Source organism: Mustelus asterias, chromosome 23 (assembly GCF_964213995.1).
Source record: "Mustelus asterias chromosome 23, sMusAst1.hap1.1, whole genome shotgun sequence".
Lineage (NCBI taxonomy): Eukaryota > Metazoa > Chordata > Chondrichthyes > Carcharhiniformes > Triakidae > Mustelus > Mustelus asterias.
In genome coordinates, this window is record NC_135823.1 from 67,092,674 (window position 1) to 67,112,582 (window position 19,909).

Below are 19,909 nucleotides of genomic sequence, written 5' to 3' on the forward strand. Positions count from 1 at the left end.
GGGATCTGGATGTACAGGTACACAGGTCACTGAAAGTGGCAATGCAGGTGGAGAAGGTAGTCAAGAAGGCATTAGGCATGCTTGCCTTCATCGGCCGGGGTATTGAGTTTAAAAATTGGCAAGTCATGTTGCAGCTTTATAGAATTTTAGTTAGGTCGCACTTGGAATATAGTGTTCAGTTCTGGTCGCCACACTACCAGAAGATGTGGAGGCTTTGGAGAGGGTGCAGAAAAGATTTACCAGGATGTTGCCTGGTATGGAGGGCATTAGCTATGAGGAGAGGTTGGAGAAACTTGGTTTGTTCTCACTGGAACGACGGAGGTTGAGGGGAGACCTAATAGAAGTCTACAAGATTATGAGAGGCATGGACAGAGTGGATAGTCAGGGTGGAAGAGTCAATTACTAGGCGGCATAGGTTTAAGGTGCGAGGGGCAAGGTTTAAAGGAGATGTACGAGGCAGATTTTTTACACAGAGAGTGGTGGGTGCCAGGAACCCATTGCCGGGGGAGGTAGTGGAAGCGGATACGGTAGTGACTTTTAAGGGGCGTCTTGACAAGTACATGAATAGGATGGGAATAGAGGGATATGGTCTCCGGAAGGGCAGGGGGTTTTAGTTAAGTCGGGTAGCATGGTCGGTGCAGGCTTGGAGGGCCGAAGGGCCTGTTCCTGTGCTGTAACTTTCTTTGCTGTTACCTGGTCCGGCCTACATGTGACTCCAGAGCCACAGCAATGTGGTTGACTCGCAACTGCTCTTGGGCAACTCAGGATGGGCAATAAATGCTGGCCAGCCAGCGACACCCATGTCCCACAAATGAATAAATAAAAAAATAAATAAAGGTTCCCGCATCCAGATGATGGGTTATGGCACCTTAAGTGTCCTTGAAAATCTGGCCGGACACTGAGAAGATTGCGGGGTGACTAGGAGATGCCGACACTGGGTGAAGGTTCCAGGCCTGTGAGTACGCCAGCTTAACCTTAACCTGCGCTGATGGAAACTGAATCCCGGAATTGAGATCCACTGGAGACGCTGCAAAAGATCCAACTCGATATTCCATTCAAAGTACAGACAAATGTTTCTCTAGAATTTATCCAAGCATTTTTATTATCAGAGAGTTTATAAAATGACTACATACACAGAATATCAAAATACATAAGTGTAACCAATATTGACGCAACCTTTTAGCACCTCTCCCTCTCTTACCCTACTCCATTCTAAAGCTATATTACAATCTCCGTTCGTGCTTATTCATTTCTTTTTTAAAAAAAGCTTTGCCGAGGAGGCTTCAATATCTTTTCCTGGTCCAAAATATTTAACCCCAAAAATCGGTTTAACAGAATGCTTTAACATTTTGAAATTGTACATTTTTCCATGTGTGTTACGCTGAGGTGAAATGGTGTTTTACCAAAAGCCAAATAACATTTCCTAAAATGTACAAGATCAAAGCCTCCAGAAGCCATGTGACAATCAATCTGATTCCTCTGATATTTATAATGTTTGTAGCCTGCAAAGTCATTAAAATCATATCTGTCCATTTGAAACAGCATCAGAGTGGAATTAAATTCAAAACCATTCATTTTAAGGCCACACATGCGTCATTGAAGGGCCAAGAAACATGTCCACAAGAGAATAGAATCCCTACAGTGCAGAAAGAGGCCATCCGGCCCAGTAAATCTGCATCGACTCTCCGAAAGAGCATCCCACTTAGGCCCTCCCTAAACCTGTGCATAAGAAAAGGCTAATCCCCTAACCTGCACATCTTTGGACACAAAGGGGCAATTTAGCATGGCCAATCCACCTAAGCTGCACATCTTTGGACACCAAGGGGCAATTTACAATGGCCAATCCACCTAACCTGCACATCTTGGAACACAAAGGGGCAATTTAATATGGTCAATCCACCTAACCTGCACATTTTTGGACTATGCTGCCAAAAAGGTTAATTATTTGTAATCTTATTGCGAAATGCCACAGCAGAATTGCTCCTGATCTAAATTTCAGTACCAAGTGGGCACTGAAACTGACTTGCATTTATATAGCATCTTTCACAACCATAGCGGGTCCCAAATTAGCTTTGCAGCCAAAGAAATACGTTTGAAGTGTAATTGTTGTTGTAATATAGGCGCTTTCGTAGTCAGTTTGCACACAGCAAACTCCCATGTTGTGTGTGTGTGGGAGTTTGCTGTGTGTAAACTGACTACGAAAGCGCCGATATTACAACAATTACACTTCAAATGTATTGGATACTCATTGGTCAGGACACTGGGGAACACTCCCCTGTTCTACTTCAAATTGTGCCACGGGACTTTTTACACCCACCCGAGGGCAGGTAGGGCCTGGGTTTGAAAGACAGCATCCCCTCAGTGCTACACTGGAGTGTCAGCTTCGATATTTGTGCTCAGCACCCGGAGCGGGACTTGAACCAAAACTCTTTGCCTCAAGGGCGAGAGTGCTACCAAGGGAGCCACAGCTGACACTACTTGGAACAGTTACTGAGGACTCCAACCCCTGACAGTCATCTCGCAAGCTAAGCGCTGCAGCTACAGATCTTTTAATGATTCAAAAGAAACATCAAAGGGCCATTTCATGGAGTTAAACCTCAGGAAGATTCCTATTACCATGGGCTGCCTGTCATGAAAGTTGCTAATGGCTTCAACGACAGCATAAAAACCATGGGGAGAGGGATGAATCCAATTGATAAAACGCCTTTCTGAAGCCAAGACTCCTTGGGGTATAATGTAGACAAACAAAAGTCAAACCAGTCGTGGGCAAAACTTCAGAAAGCTAGTTTATGCAGCCCAATGTACTAGCGACACACAACGGGTTTGGCTGAAGTGAACTCACTGACACAGGATTTAAAAGACTTGTCTTCCTGCCAAAAATAACAAGGTGAAAGATCCATCTCTGTGGCGATATTTAATTTCCACAGTCCTGGCCAGTCCCCTTTGTTTAGCACTTTTTCATCCTCTCTTGCGAGTCATAAACATTTGACAAGATTGGGTATTAGCTACGGTCGAACCTTCATTACAGCAAACTAATAAAGAGCAGGAAAGCAGATATGCTGACAAGCAGACAATCTGGAGCTCCCTGAGGGATCATTGTAAATACATTACTCCCAAATATTACCAAAATTTTAAACCTGGAACAGTTATTTCTGTAACAGCTTTGCCATTTTTCCAATTGCACAAACTTCAATGGATTAAATATGTTGACGCTTCTTTAAAATACCTGCATTGGTCCGAAAATGTCCATACTTATCAGTTGCCATTAATTTAAAACACAAGACCCGTCCGTTAAAATCCTTCTACTCCGAACGTCACCTGCGATTTTTCCCCTGGGCTTTACGATCCATATTCGAGGAGTGAATAAACTCCCAGAGCTGTTTGCCATTGTGGGCATTCCCCAAGATTTCCGCTAACCTCTCCTGGGGAATGGTCACCAGCTCTGCGATGCTCCTCACGTGGTTCATCAGCGCCCGGCAGTTTTTCGTATTCACGCCCGGCATTTTCAGCAGAAAGTCCTGCGGGCCCGGATTGTACTTGTCCGACTCGGAAACCATCTCCGAATCGCCGGTGACTGCCGCGGCGGTGGCCGCATCGGGCTCGGGGCGGTTTTGTTTCAATTCCTCAAACAGCTCGGCGGAAACGTATGGGGAGGGGCACCAGAGAATGCGCAGCTTGGGGAAGTGAAGGGTCAACAGGGTGAGCTTGGACGTGACATCGTTGATGGAGATCTCTTGGTGGACAGATCCTCTGAAATTCAGCGAGAAAGGCTTGTTGGGGTCAAATTCAATCAGAAGAACGGGCCTCTTGTAGTAGCGTGACATGGTGATGCACTGAGTGTACAGGCGGCCATTGTTCAAAGAGCCAATCAGGTCGCTCACACTCTTGCGCTCAACACAGATATCAGGCGTCAGAATGTAGTCGCCAACCTCCAGGGTGACAGGCTCGATGTCAATGCCATGCCGATGTATCAGGGACGGTAGCTCACTGCGGAACTCCCGGATATCCACAATAATACGCTGTGGCTCTTTCTTCTGAACCTGGCCACCTGCATGAAGACAAACCCAAACAAGAGAATCCATCTTTAATCTTCACCTTTAATCAGATGCTTACATTTGCTTCTTGATTTGGTTTGATTTATTATTGTCACAGGTATTAACATACAGTGGAAAGTATTGTTTATTGCGCGCAGTTTCTTCAAATTTTAGTTTGCTTCCTGTTGAAACAGGTTCTCCCTCTTACCGCACAGCATCGTTGCCCTGATTGGATTGAGTTAGGAGGGAGAAACCATGCAACATGCAAGGTGACACAGTGGTTAGCACTGCTGCCTCACAGCACCAGGGACCCGGGTTCAATTCCGGGCCTGGGTCACTGTCTGTGCTGTCTACACATTCTCCCCGTGTCTGCGTGGGTTTCCTCCAGGGTTCTCTGGTTTCCTCCCACAATCCAAAAGACGTGCTACTTAGGTGCAGTGGCCGTGCTAAATTCTCCCTCAGAGTACCCGAACAGATGCTGGAGTGTGGCGTCGAGGGGATTTTCACAGTAACTTCATTACAGTGTTTCTTCTCTATGAATGGTATGCTTTGTATAGCGCGCAAGAAACAATACTTTTCATTGTATCCCAATACATGTGACAATAATAAATCAAATCAAAATAATGTAAGCCTACTTGTGACACTAATAAATAAATTTAAAACTTAATTTCCCCATTATGATATAAAAATTCCACATTAAAGATAAAAGTATTTATTTTAGCTTCTATCTTAACCCAATCATTTATTTAATTATCCTAAATTAAAAGTAAAGGTATTATATGTGCTTTTAACTCCTTGGTTTGCTGCCTGTGAGAATCCTGCAATGTGATTGGCTGCATGTCCGGCTCTGCTCGACCTGGTGCCAGATTTAAACTGCTGCTGTGAAAAGTGAACATCACATGGCAGAGATGGTGGGGGAGAGACGGTGGTACAGTGGTAACATCTCTGTCTCGTAATCCAGAGACTCAAGCTAAAGCTCTGGGGACACGGCAGCTGGTGGAATTTAAATTCACTAAACACCGTGGAATTGAAAGTTAACAATGGTGATCATGAAATCAGGAAATCTGCCGTCCTTACCTGGTCTGGCCTATGTGTGACTTCAGACCCACAGTAAAATAGAGTTTATTTATTAGTCACAAGTAAGGCTTACATTAACACTGCAATGAACTTACTGTGAAATTCCCCTAGTGTGGTTCTAATGTGGTTGATCTTAACTGCCCTCTGAAACGGCCTAGTAAGCCACTCAGTTTAAGGGCAATTAGGGCTGGGCAACAAATGCTGGCCTTGCCAGCGTTATCCACAAACCATGGGAGAACAATAAGGTGGATCTTGGAGGTCAGTGTCATCTGCCATTGTCACTAATGGCAAAGGCTAATGGGTTCTCAAAGCACAGTGTTCAAACAGTTTATAAATTTTCATTTATTTTTTAGTCACAAGCAGGCTTACATTAACACTGCAATGAAGTTACTGTGAGAATCCCCTGGTCGTCACACTCCGGCGCCTGTTCGGGTACACCGAGGGAGAATTTAGCACGGCCAATGCACCCTAACCAGCACGTCTTTCCGACTGTGGGGGGAAATCGGAGCACCCGGAGGAAACCCACGCAGACACGGGGAGAGTGTGCAGACTCTGTACAGACAGTGACCCGAGGCCGGAATTGAACCCGGGTTCGTGGCGCTGTGAGGCAGCAGCGCTAACCACCGTGCTGCCATGTTAGCTGGCAAGGCATTAAACTGCCACCACATTTTGACATTAGAAAGAGGCACATTTCATTTCAGGTTACAAGTTAGTATTCATTCGCAGCATATTGGTTGGGTTGGCAAGGCTGGCATTTATTGCTAAACCTTGTTTGCCCATGAGGAAGTGGTGCTGGGCCACCAGCCTCAACTGCAGGCAGTCTGCATGCTGCTGGTATTCACCCAAGCCAGGAAACAATTTATTATAATTATTAGCTGAGAAATTGCAGAAGGAGCGGATACCATGCAATCACCAATGCACAGAACACTTCTGACATTTCAGTGATGGGAATTATCCTGATTACTGTATTTGTTGATTCAGAAAAGAGTCTCAGAAAGAAAATAAGGAGCGTTCCCAGTTTACACAAACCTGCTTTCCTCGTGTCTGTAACAGCAGTCGCTGGGGCGACACTTCGTACAAGATCCAGGTTCAAATCATCTCTTCCCTCTCGCTCCTCAGGGACCACCATCATCGCCTTCTCTCTAAACGTTTGCAGGATAGAAACTCACAACGATTAACAATATTTCTCATCAAGCAAACAAAAAGTCCTCATTCATTATCACAAAAACTTTTTTTTGATATATACATAGGAATTGCATTAGTAAGTTATAATGGGCGGCACGAGGGCACAGCGGTTAGCACTGCTACCTCACAGCGCCAGGGACCCGGGTTCGATTCCCAGCTTGGGTCACTGTCTGTGCAGAGTCTGCACGTTCTCCCCGTGTCTGCGTGGGTTTCCTCCGGGTGCTCCGGTTTCTTCCCACACTCTGAAAGACGTGCTGGTTAGGGTCCATTGGCCATGCTAAATTCTCCCTCAGTGTACCCGAACAGGTGTGGCGACTAGGGGGATTTTCACAGTAATGCCATTGCAGTGTTACTGTAGCCTACCTGTCACACTAATCAATAAACTTTAAACTTAAGATTCAACAAATAGTGTTTATTGCTGAGCTGACAGAACAGTGAAGAACCAAAGGTTTCACTGGCAGGGACTTGTAAAAAGCTAAAAAAATCTAGATACAGCATGTATAATCATCGAGAAAAACAAATATATCAGAAGTGATTTCAGACAAAGACTTATTTTGTTTCCAGTAAAGGCTCATTAAAAGTCTGCAAAATAAAGCATTGAAGGGTTCCCCTCAGATATGTTTTTTTTATTCATTCGTGGGACATGGGTGTCGCTGGCTGGCCAGCATTTACTGCCCATCCCTAGTTGCCCGAGGGCAGCTGAGAGTCAACCCCATTGCTGTGGCTGTGGAGTAAGAACATTGAGTAGGGTGGGTCCTTCGAGCCTGCTGCACCATTCAATAAGATCCTGGCTGATCTGGTTGTGGTTTCAACTCCACTTTCCTGTCTGTTGTCCCTTGCTTAACAAAAACCGAAGTAACTCAGCCTTGAATAAATTCAATGACCCAGCCTCCACCGCTTTCTGAGGAAGAGGATCCCACAGACTATCAACCCTTCGGGAGAAAAGGTTTCTCCTCATCTCTGTCTTAAAAGGGAGACTTTTTATTTTTAAATTGTGTCCCCCAGTTTTTGTCTTCCCCGGAAGAGGAAACATGCTTTGGATATCCACCCTTTGATGTGCCCTCAGGATCTTATAGAATCATACAACCCTTACAGTGCAGAAGAGGCCATTTGGCTAATCAAGTCTGCACTGGCTCTCTGACAGTATCGTACAAAGGCCCTCTCCGTTGCCCTATCCCACACATTTACCATCGCTGGTCCATCTAAACTACTGATCTTGGGACACTAAGGGGCAATTTAGCATGGCCAATCCACCTAACCTGCACATCTTTGGACAGTGGAAACCAGAGCACCCGGAGGAAACCCACGCAGACACGGGGAGAACGTGCAAACTCCACGTAGTCAGTCACCCAAGGCCGGAATCGAACCCGGATCCTTGGCGTTGTGAGTCAGCAGTGCTCACCACTGTGACACCGTGCCAATTGCATGTTTGAATAAGATCATCTCTCATTCTTCTGAACTCCAATACTGCAGGGATACCATAGGACCGTAAGACATAGGAGCAGAATTAGGCCACTCTGGCAAGGTGAGAGCGCAGACAAGATCCAGCCTCACTTCCTGTTGCTTCAGGAAATGAAAATAATTTTTCAACTGTCCGAGAAAGTCACGAAAGCTGCTCGCAGTTTTCCCAGCAAGTGCGTTGCTGAATTTGATCTTTCACACTCACCTAGAGCCGCGAGTGAGGGGCGCTGATACTTTTATCAAATTAATGAAATGATTTCCTCTGTCAATTTTGGTTTTTTGAAGGCGATGAAACGAACTGGGCTAAATTGTTTAACGAAAGTTCCATCTAAGCCATTTCCACAAAAAAAATCAAGGGTAAATGGGCCAGTGTTTTAATTTAATTTCACAAGGTGTTTTGTTCACACTATGAACTCCATTTCCCTGCACTTACCTTATCAAATGTTCAAAAGCTGTCTTCTCTTTTCTCAGGTTGGTGAGGTAGCGCTGCTCCTCTGTGGAGCCTCCGTATATTAGGAAATAAACCCTAAAAGAAATGAGATGGAGCATCAGCCCTTTAGGCACTGCCGATGCTTAATGATTCACATTGAAACAGGTACACAACTGCAGATTAGGTTATGAAAAAGGCAGAATATACAAGTTAAATTGGCTTGTGGCTTCCCTTTGACTCAGCTGTGTCAGCCCCGCTGCAAGTGTTTGGATTGCCTCGTTAACTGCACTAAATTGAAGAGATGATACTGATGGAAATAAATTTGATCACCAGGCTGCTGGAGAGAAAAACATTTTGCAATTTATTCACATGAATGACTGAGTGGGAGAGGAGGAAGGCACACTCAGATATTCTAAAAACATATATACACAGAATTTACAGCACAGAAACTGGCCACTCAGCCCAAATAGTCTACGCTCCAAACCAGCCTCCTTTCATCCTCATATTCATATATTCCTTGGTTTCTTTCTCCCTCATGTACTTATGGAGCAGCACGGTGGCACAGTGGTTAGCACTGCTGCCTCAGAGCGCCAAGGACCCGGGTTCGATTCTCGGCCTGGGTGACTGTCCGTGCGGAGTCTGCACGTTCTCCCTGTGTTCTAGCACAGGACGCCATTCAGCCCGTCATGTCAGTGCCAGCTCTCTGCTCGAGTGGCTTAGCTAGTCCCACTCCCTGTAGCCCACCAAAAGTTTGTATTGCTGCTTTGGACGGCACGGTGGCATAGTGTCAGCCCTGCTGCCTCACAGTGCCAGGGACCTGGGTCCGATTCCCGGCTTGGGTCACTGTCTGTGTGGAGTCTGCACGTTTTCCCCGTGTCTGCGTGGGTTTCCTCCGGGTGCTCCGGTTTCCTCCCACAGTCCCAAAGACATGCTGGTTAGGTACATTGGCCATGCTAAATTCTCCCTCGGTGTACCCGAACAGGCGCCGGAGTGTGGCGATTAGGGGATTTTCACAATCATTGCACGTTAATGTAAGCCTGCTTGTGACACTAATAAATAAACTTTAATTTTAAAAACTTTGTAGCCTCCTCTTAAGGGTATCAGTGCTATTTGCCTTAACCATCCCGTGTGGTAGCAAGCTTTACATACTACCAAATGCCTGGATAAAGAAATGGGCAATATTTGGGACAGAGACAGAGACAGAGTACAGAGCAATAAAAACACTGAAAAGAGGGAGAGCAGATCAAGGGTAAAGTTGTGTGTCCGCGCTTGTGGCTGTGGGTGTGAGTACAAGTGTGTGAGTGTGAGTACAAGTGTGTGTACGGGTGTGAGTGTGAGTACGAATGTGTGAGTGTGAGTACGAGTGTGTGTGTGAGTACGAGTGTGAGTGCGAGTACGAATGTGTGAGTGTGAGTACAAGTGTGTGTACGGGTGTGAGTACGAGTGTGTGTGTGAGTACGAGTGCGAGTACGAATGTGAGAGTGTGAGTACAAGTGTGTGTACGGGTGTGAGTACGAGTGCGAGTACGAGTACGAATGGGTGAGTGTGAGTACAAGTGTGTGTACGGGTGTGAGTACGAGTGTGAGTACGAGTGTGAGAGTGTGAGTACAAGTATGTGTACGGGTGTGAGTACGAGTGTGAGTGTGAGAGTGTGAGTACAAGTGTGTGTACGGGTGTGTGAGTACAAGTGTGAGAGTGTGAGTACAAGTGTGTGTATGAGTGTGCGAGTGCGAGTACGAGTGTGCAAGTGCGAGTACAAATGAGTGTGTGAATGTGAGTGAGTGTGTGAGAGTGAGTGAGTGAGAGTGAGTGAGTGAATGTGAGAGAGAAAGTGAGAGTGTGTGTGTGAGAGCGCGTGAGTGTGTATGAGCGAGAGAGTGTGCACGCACACATGTGCGCGCACGTGTGCACGTGTGAGCGCGTGTGTATGAGCATGTGCGTGTGTGCGCTGGTGAGAGTGTGTGATGTGAGTGTGTGAGTGAGGGTGCATGTGCGTGTGTGTATGAGCATGTGCGTGCGTGCATGCGCCGGTGAGTGTGTGATGTGAGTGTGTGTGTGTGTGTGTGTGGTTGTCCTTAAACCTCCTTCACCTTTTGCCCATACTGTACCATTTCAGCATAAACCATAAACCAATGTGAAGAGCCAGAACTATAGAAATTAATAAACCAATCTCGGTCATTAGCATCCAATGAGTTTGGCAGACTGAATTAGATGCAGGTGGGGATGGAGATTAATGACATGCAGAATCTATGGAACTAGTCCAGTAATTTATGCTCTTTATCAAAGCGTTAGGTTTTGTGTGTATACTGAATTAATGCAGTGAGCTGCCACGCGGTTCTGTCCCGATTATTTATTGCTGAGGCTGAAACACCACGAGCACAATTTAGGTAAAATGCCCACGCCTCAGCCGTCCCTGACAGTTACAAATGAACATGGAACCGCTGCAGAACAAACAATGCCCAAGTCAATGTGGAGATTCTTTATTCATGTTAACACAGCTTCCAGGCAACTGGATCCCCACATTTAATATCCTGCCAGATAACAAACAGGTTGAAGAGTGGGCGGTAATGATGAGAGCAGATGCGAGATGCTGCTAGTCCCTGCTGAAAATCTAGCCCAGTGATGGTGAACTGTCACTGGCGGTTGTTAAAGGGCAGAACGGAAGTGTCAAGTTAGCTACACCGAAGGATGCTTTGGGACACAGTGTTCTAAATGCCCCAACATATTGCTGAATGGAAGTCAAGTACAAACACGTGCGTGTGCGACAGTTCTTTGGTGGGGGAGCGGGAGACGAATGTGTAAAAGAAATGATATTGGGCGGCACGGTGACACGGTGGTCAGTACTGCTGCCTCACAGCGAAAAGGACCCGGGTTTGATTCCCGGCTTGGGTCACTGTCTGTGTGGAGTCTGCACTCCGTGTCTGCGTGGGTTTCCTCCGGGTGCTCCAGTTTCCTCCCACACTCCAAAGATGTGCGGGTTAGGTAGATTGGCTATGCTTAATTGCCCTAGTCATGATGTGGAGATGCCGGTGTTGGACTGGGGTAAACACAGTAAGAGGTTTAACAACACCAGGTTAAAGTCCAACAGGTTTATTTGGTAGCAAAAGCCACACAAGCTTTCGGAGCTCTAAGCCCCTTCTTCAGGTGAGTGACAACCTGGTGTTGTTAAACTTCTTACTGTAATTGCCCTAGTGTCAGGGGGACTAGCTAAGGTAAACGTACGGGGAATGCACGGGGTTATGGCGATAGGGTCTGGATGGGATTATGGTCGGTGCAGACTCGATGGGCCGAATGGCCTCCTTCTGCACTGTAGCGATTCTACGATAGAATGGGAAAGTGATTGGAGCCACTTTCCTGCAGTTCATCATCATATTATGGGGAGGCGATGGCCTGGTGGTATTATCATTAGCCTATTAATCCAGAATTAGGATTAATAGGGGAGTTGGGTTCCAATTCACGCCACGGCAGGTGGTAGAATTTGAATTCAATAAAAGATATCTGGCATTAAGAATCTACTGATGACCATGAAACCATTGTCGATTGTCGGAAAAATCCACCTTTAGGGAAGGAAATCTGCCGTCCTCATGTCTGGCCTACATGTGATCCAGAGTCACAGCAATGTGGTCTTAACTCCAAAATGGCCTCGTGAGCCACTCAGTTGTCAAAAAGGCAGCTCATCACCACCTTCTCAAGAGCAATCAGAGATCGGCAATAAATGGTCAGCCAGCAACACCCATGTCCTACGAATGAATATAAAAAAATACTGCTTCACTAATAAGGAGAACTTGCATTTGTGTAGCACCGATTATGACTTCAGGGTGTTCCAAAATACTTTAGACAACTTGCAATCAGCAATGGCATAAATGATCAGTGAAACTTTGCTAGGGATTTTGGTTGCTGGATAATTATTGGCCAGGGCAGGAGGAGAACCCCTCTTCAAATAGTGCGGTGGGATCTTTACATCCACCTGAGAGGGTTTGAAGTTAAGCTTATTTATTAGTGTCACAAGTCAGCTTACATTAACACTGCAATGAAGTTACTGTGAAAATCTCCTAGTCGCCACACTCCAGCACCTGTTCGGGTACACTGAAGGAGAATTTAGCACGGCCAATGCATCTAACCAGCACGTCTTTCAGACTGTGGGAGGAAACTGCAGCACCCGGAGGAAACCCACGTAGACACGGGGAGAATGTGCAGACTCCGCACAGACAGTCACTCAAGCTGGGTCCCCGGCGCTGTGAGGCAACAGTGACAACCACTACGCTATCACCGAACTATAGTTGATACAAACCCTGCAGGAAAGGGAGCCTACATCGACCTGATATGGTTCACATGCGACTCGAGACTATAATGAGAAAACCAAACAAAAGTGACTCAAAATTACTTGGATCTCCAGTGCATTCCAAGATATGGCACAATATTGTCTCAGTCATGGTATTAAACTAGCAACAGACTAGTGTGTCCACATAACACAAGTTGTGAAACATTTCCCAGTCATGGGCTAGATGTAGCTCTAGTCCACAGAAAATGGCTGATTCTTAATGCTCCACGGCTGGCTTAGTGAGTGACCCAACTGTTATAAAGACAATTGCTTTGAAAACGTCTTGACAATTAGAGACAGGCTATTAAATCTCATCCAGGTTGCTTATATTCTGAGAATTCAGAAAAAAAAATGTCTGAAGGTCTGAAAATTAGGCTTGAATTACCTTAGGGGCTTGCCAGGCCTACTTGCTCGGTAAATCTCAAGCTGGCGCACAAACGTCAGTTCTGCATCGTACAATATAACATAGCGGGGCTCAATTTCATGCAGGACACGGGACAGGCTATACGGATCACTGCAGCCCTGTAAGGGATGAATGACTATGAGTGGCTCCTTCAGGATTCCATAGCAGGCATCTGTTGGCAATTTCAGGATTACGTCCTCAGATTCTGCCTCCTCAGTGCTGGCTTCTGGGCTAGCATTTTCTTCACTGTCCTCTCCTTCCTTTGCCTTCTTAGGACCTTCATCATTTTCTCTTCCTACCATTTGGGTTAAGGTTAATTCTGGTTTCTTCCTGTTTTTACCAGTTTCTGCTTTGGCTTTCTTGGTTTTGGGCCCATTGCCGGATTTCAGTTTCGCCTTGGATTTGCCAGCCTTCCGATCTTTTATCCAGGCTGCCCTGTCATCCTCTGCCTTCTCACTCTTCCCAAAGGTTTTACTATACAGCCTCATTAACAAGGCTTCCTCTCCAACGGTGATGTACTCCTTCAGCTGAGCACAGGTTCGATCATCAGAGGCACAGATCAGCACATGACCTACGAGCAGCAAGAGAAAACATTGCTGCAATCATTATGCTGAGTAAGACTTGCGGGCACACACTCACACACATGCACAATATCTGTTGTAGAGAGAGGTGTTTGCAGCACACAGTCCTGTCAACAGAAATGACTATTTAGAAGGTTACTCATAAACGCCACACAAACTAGCAGAGAGTTAAAACAACATATCCCAATTACCAGATCAAAACTCCCCATGTTCCAGTCAGTGACGCAAATAACGCCCAGAACTTTAGTTTGATTTGACTTATTATTGTCATAAACAACAAACAAAGAACAAGAAAATTACAGAAGCCAAAAGAGAAAATGCTGGAAAATCTCAGCAGGTCTGGCAGCATCTGTAAAGAGAGGAAAGAGCTGTCGTTTCGAGTCCAGATGACCTTTTGTCAAAGCTGAAAACTACAGCACAGGAACAGGCCCTTCGGCCCTCCGAGCCTGCACCGACCATACTGCCCGGCTGAACTAAAACACCGACCCTTTCAGGGACCATATCCCTCTATTCCCATCCTATTCATGTATTTGTCAAGACACCCCTTAAAAGTCACTATCATATCTGCTCCCACTACCTCTCCCAAGTTCCAGGCACCCACCACCCTCTGTGTAAAAAACTTGCCTCATACATCTCCTTTAAACCTTGCCCCTCACACCTTAAACCTATGCCCCCGAGTAATTGACTCTTCCACCCTGGGAAAAAGCCTCTGACTATCCACTCTGTTCATGCTCCTCATAATCTTGTAGACTTCTAACAGATCGCCCCATAACCTCCGTTGTCCCTGTGAGAACAAACCCAGTTTCTCCAACCTCTCCTCACAGCGAATGCCCTCCCGGCAACATCCTGGTAAATCTTTTCTGTACCCTCGCCAAAGCCTCTACATCCTACTGGTAGTCTGGTGACCAGAATTAAACACTATATTCCAAGTGCGGCCTAACTAAGGTTCTATAAAACTGCAACATGACTTGTCAATTTTAAAACTCAGCGCCCCGGCCGATGAAGGCAAGCATGCCTAATGCCTTCTTGAATACCTTCTCCACCTGCTTTGCCACTTTCAGTGTGACTTGTATACCCGTACACACAGATCCCTCTGCCTATTAATACTCTTAAGGGGTTCTGCCATTTACTGTATATTTCCCATCTGTATTAGACCTTCCAAAACTTGTCACAGCCCTCTATTCAGAAACGCATCCTTCCACTGCTACCCTCTGACCTCTATGACCTAGCCAGTTCTGTATCCACTTGCCAGCTCACCTCTGATCCCTTGCGACTTCACCTTCTGTACCAGTCTGCCATGAGGGACCTTGTCAAAGGCCTTACTGAAGTGCATGTAGACAATATCCACTGCCCTACCCTCATCAATCATCTTCGTCACTTCCTCAAAAAACTCAATCAAGTTAGTTAGACATGACCTCTCCTTCACAAAACAATGTTGCTTCTCGCTAATACGTCCACTTATTTCCAAGTGGGAGTAAGTCCTGTCTCGAAGAAGCCTCTCCAATAATTTCCCTATTGCTGATGTTAGGCTCACCGGCCTGTAATTATCTGGATTATCCATGTATTAGTATGCAGTGAAAAGTATTGTTTCTTGCATGCTATACAGACTAAGCATACTATATATAGAGAAGGAAAGGAGAGGGTGGAGAATGTAATGTTACAGTCATAGCTAGGGTATAGAGAAAGATCAACTTAGTGCGAGTTAGGGCCATTCAAAAGTCTGATGGCAGCAGGGAAGAGTCGGTTGATACGTGACCTCAGACCTTTGTAAGAGATTGCCAGAGTGCACGGTTAAAGAGTTGAAAATAGAGTTTTAAAAGCATGGATCGAGAGTAAAAGATAGAATTAGAGGGCATGCTGGGCACAGCTCGCAAGAAGTAGCCACGCTGCAGCGCCATCTTGGAGGACTGTATGTTACAGACTAAGAACTTAAAAAAAGTCACGGATGAGAAAATGTCATTTGGTCCATCAAAAATTAAGTCCTTCAGGGTATTAACTGTTCCATCTAATTGAATTTTAAATAACGTTAAAGCTTTTATCTCTGCCACCTCGCTCTCTAGATAATCTGGATATTTACCATCACAAATTCTCTGACTCCACATTCAATTAATTATCACTTGTGTCCAGTCTGCTCATATTTTATCAGCTTTATAATTGCTTCCTCAGAATGTCAAAGAGAGTGTAAATGGAAATAATATCTGCTTTCACATTCCTGTGAGTATCTAAACTTTACCACATCTACTAATATGGATTTGTCTATTCTTATATTCCAACAGCTTTACTGGTCAGCTACCTAATTTGATTCAATTAGGCCCACCTCGCTGTGGGAGCGTGGAGTATGCACATTCATACAGTAAATGTCATTGGTACCATTTATATTCCAGCAGCAGGTTCTTAAAAAACAAATGCATGAATCTCATGTGCAATAAAATGAAATGTCTTTTACATAAACATGTAGCTGACTCATAAATCATTTAACACCTCTGAACAAATCTAATTTCCGTCCAAATTTCAAGTACAGTTTCTCTGTGAGTTCCAGTCCCAGCTGCCCCATAAAACCTTTCAAAAGCCTTAAACCATTTGATGTAGAAGTCTGCACCATCTGGAGTCGTCACTCTCACAGGATTCCTACAATCACTGCCAACGCATGCATTCTGCAGCGAGGCAAACGAAAATGAGGTGTTCAATTCTTCCAGCTGTTCAGACGGCTTACCTGAGTCTGACAGTGCTTCACTGGACTCACTCTCCTTCTTGATCTCGCTTAGGACTTCACTCAGCGCTTCCCACTTCGGGTTTGCCTCCAGGATAAGATCCTTCTTTTCCTCTAAACGAAACGCAAACAATCCTGGCTGAAGTTATCGACAGTTTTAACTGTGTGCTATCTACGAGTTACACTGCAGCAATTCACCAAAGTTCCTTAGACAGCACCTTCCAAATCCATGACCACTTCCATCTCGAAGGACAAGGGCAGCAGATACATGGGAACACCACCACCCTCAAGTCCCTCTCCAAGCCACTCACCGTCCTGACTTGGAAATATATCGCCGTTCCTTCGCAGTCGCTGGGTCAAAATCCTGGAATTCCCTCCCTCACGGCATTGTGGGTCAACCCACAGCACGTGGACTGCAGCGATTCAAGAAGGCAGCTCACCACCACCTTCTCAAGGGCAACTAGGGATGGGCAATAAATGCTGGCCAGCCAGTGACGCCCATGCCCCATAAATGAATAAAAAACTAGTTTTCCAGCTCTTCTGTCTTGAACTCTTTGAAGGAATTGGTTGTTTTTGGAAGGTATAAAATTCCTTCTCTTTCCAATCTCCTAAGGGAAGCAAAGCACCAGTAGGTGACGCACTTCTGTTTCGACAACATGGCTCTGTAGCTGTCTGCTAGAATTTGTAAGTGTCCTTGTGGTAGCTCATGTTCCAATTTCTCCTTCCCTCTGAATGGAGGTATCGAGCCTTCACTTGGCATCACCTCCCTGTAACACTGGCGGTTATGGAAATTTAACTTGTAACCCTATGCTCTCACTAACAAGTGACAGCATCCACTACCAATTATTACTTAAAATCTGCTTGAATGACCCAGGCTAACATCCCACAAAACTTGTGTCCTTGAATGCTCCTTGTAAAAAACAAATCCAGTCAGATATTTTTAAACCACTTTTTTGAAACGGAAAAGAATTTATTTGTCTTCTGCTGTGCTTTTCCTCATACTATGAATGAGAAACACAAGCACAGAGCAATATTCCAGTGCCCAAAATCAGTGCGACTACATGTTATGGAGCTGAATTCTCGTCTGCTGTCCGTCCACAGTCAGTCAAGGTGATGGAAAATTGGATGACGTGACCTCACCATCTGACCTCTGTCACTTCCTTCGCTGCCCACTCAATGCAAATGGTGGGGGAATGGGTCTCCAACCACTCTTCCCTTTTGTTTGTCCTGTTTCCACTCTTTCCCAGTGGGGCCATACATCCCAGGAAGAGCTAAAATGAGCCCCCCCCCACACCCAGGTCTCCCTTTTGAGCCAGCTGGCCTTGTAGTGTCCTGCTTTATTTCTAGTCTGTCTCCCACTTCCCTTGCTCATTCCTTATGAAATGTATACTCCTTCCACAGAAAAACATCACACCTACCAGAAGGCATCAGTGCACTTGGCAGGCCACATAGGTTATTGCCTTACAGCCAGTTAAAAGTGCGTAATCTATTGATAGGGAGCGGTAGTCAGTGATCTGCCTCCCAATGAGTGCCCAGTCAGGTGTACCTAATGGCTAGGGGCCGCTGAGGCAGATGGGAAAGAATTCCAAGCCCCAGGAACAAGCATCTCCTTCCAGATCCTTGAAGTGAGCCAGGCTGACTGGCCAATCATCAAAGGCACTGCATATCGGCCTAGTTCAGATATCACGACTGCCAATCTTTCATTGCTGGTTGCATCATCTGAATCCACCTTAATTAACCCCAAAGAGCCTTTGCTTTATTTCTCCCTCCGCACCGCTCCCCCCCACCCCACCCCACCCCCGCCACCCCCCGGGGGGGGGGGGGGGGGGCGGCGGCGCGGAGGAGAGGAGATAGTCACTGGTGGGTAGTTAGACAATCACTAACCTTTACCAGATTGCCTGCATGCCCATGCCCTCATGGGCAGGATGGTGGGTGGCTTGACTGCCATTTACAAGTGTTGGTTCCCTACCACCATCCTCCTGACCACAGCACAGTGAAGGGTGTCCACAATCCGAAGAAACCACCAGCATCATGGATTTCTCACTCTCTGCTAGTCAAAACTTTTGTTTCCCCTCTAAACACAAAGAGCAATCCCGGCAACATACAAACCATTTGCACACAGAGGAGCTAAAGGAGCCCTGACTCAGTTGTAGCCTGTGAGGTAGCAGGGACAACAATTACATACGCACCTGTCTTGTTCGTTTCTGTTGCTTCAGTCTTTGCCACATTTGCTGAGGTTTTAAGCTTTGCCTCTGGACGCTTGTACACCCTGGCTCGAGCATTCACAAACATTGTATTGCTGGCATCCAGAAACAACCACCCTGTCAGCACAAAACAATATTGGCTAATTATGCTTTTTGGCATCAATGTTTTATCTATTAGTCAAAGACACAACATTAAGGAGGCGCTGAATGAAGAACGCCACCTTCTGTACAACGATCTGCAGCTCCATCAAGTTAGCACAGCTGTCATAGAAACATACAAAATCCTGATGGGACTGGACAGGCTAGATGCTAGATGGAAAATTGGATGGCATGATGGAACTGGAAGAATGTTCCCGATGTTGGGGAAGTCCAGAACTAGGGGTCGCAGTCTAAGAATAAGGGATAAGCCATTCAGGACTGAGATGAGGAAGAACTTCACTCAGAGAGTTGTGAATCTGTGGAATTCTCTACCACAGAAAGTTGTTGGGGCCAGTTCGTTGAATATGTTCAAGAGGGAGCTGGACGTGGCCCTTGCGGCTGAAGGGATTAAGGGGTGTGGAGAGAAAGCGGGAGTGGGATACTGAAAGTGCATGATCAGCCATGATCATATTGAATGGTGGTACAGGCTCAAACATATTTTCTATGTTTCTAACTTTTAGCCCACTGGCTCCTTCTGAGTTGCAGCTGAGGAGCTCTGCAACAGCAGCCAGGGTGCAACCTGTCGCCTGGTGGGTGAGGCTGCAGATTGGGGTTCGGTTATCTCATTCAGCTGGCTGGACAGCTGGTGTGAGATGCGGAGCGATGCCAACAGCATGGGTTCAATTCCCGTACCGGCTGAGGTTATTCATGAAGGCTTCGCCTTCTCAACCTTGTCTCTGGCCTGAGGTGTGGTGATCCTCAGGTTAAATCACCACCACTCAGCTCGCCCCCTCAAAGGGGAGAGCGGCCTATGGTCCTCTGAGACTATGGCGACTTTACCAGTTACAGGAAACATTGCAGCGAAGCATTTAAGGAATACATTAATGGCTGCAATATGTGATCCAGGGTATTTCCCATCACAGCTATAGCAAGGCTAATCCAGATTAAGGCATGAATTTCTTGAGGGAAGGTTTTATTTGGCCAAGCTCAGCTTTTAGATCTCTTTTTCACAGTACTCCGTGTTTGCAATAAATACATTTTAAAATGCTGATGTCGACAAAACTGCCTCAAGACACTTGACAAGACTCTGGAATATAACTTAAAAAGGGAGTTGATCAGTCTGCCAGCAGCATGGCAATATCTATTATCACTTCTGCTAATTCCCATCGGAACTGCAGCAACTGGGACGGAGAGAGGGAGGGGAGAATGGAGACTTATTCCTGATCTGATATTTCCTCAGTCACCCTCCACAAGCTGACTTGTCCAATTAACATTCGGGAACCAGTGGTGTTTCGATGACTAGAGCAAACTGACCATTTTTACTCACACCGAGTTGTTATTTCCAGATTTTTCTTCAAACTGAAT

The 19,909-nt window shown here is 45.9% G+C and overlaps 1 protein-coding gene across 1 annotated transcript in view; it reads right to left on the reverse strand.

The window, feature by feature from the left end:
* Positions 1–1,079: 1,079 nt before the first annotated feature.
* Positions 1,080–19,909, reverse strand: part of ercc4 (excision repair cross-complementation group 4) — a 46,689-nt gene continuing 27,859 nt past the window's right edge. Inside the window, exons 6-11 of the mRNA XM_078240875.1 lie at positions 18,392–18,523; positions 16,206–16,316; positions 12,894–13,482; positions 8,191–8,283; positions 6,141–6,253; positions 1,080–4,048 (exon numbers count right to left, since the gene is read on the reverse strand). Of these exons, the coding sequence (XP_078097001.1) occupies positions 3,315–4,048; positions 6,141–6,253; positions 8,191–8,283; positions 12,894–13,482; positions 16,206–16,316; positions 18,392–18,523 (1,772 nt within the window). The 3' untranslated portion in view covers positions 1,080–3,314. The remainder of the gene's footprint in view (positions 4,049–6,140; positions 6,254–8,190; positions 8,284–12,893; positions 13,483–16,205; positions 16,317–18,391; positions 18,524–19,909) is intronic.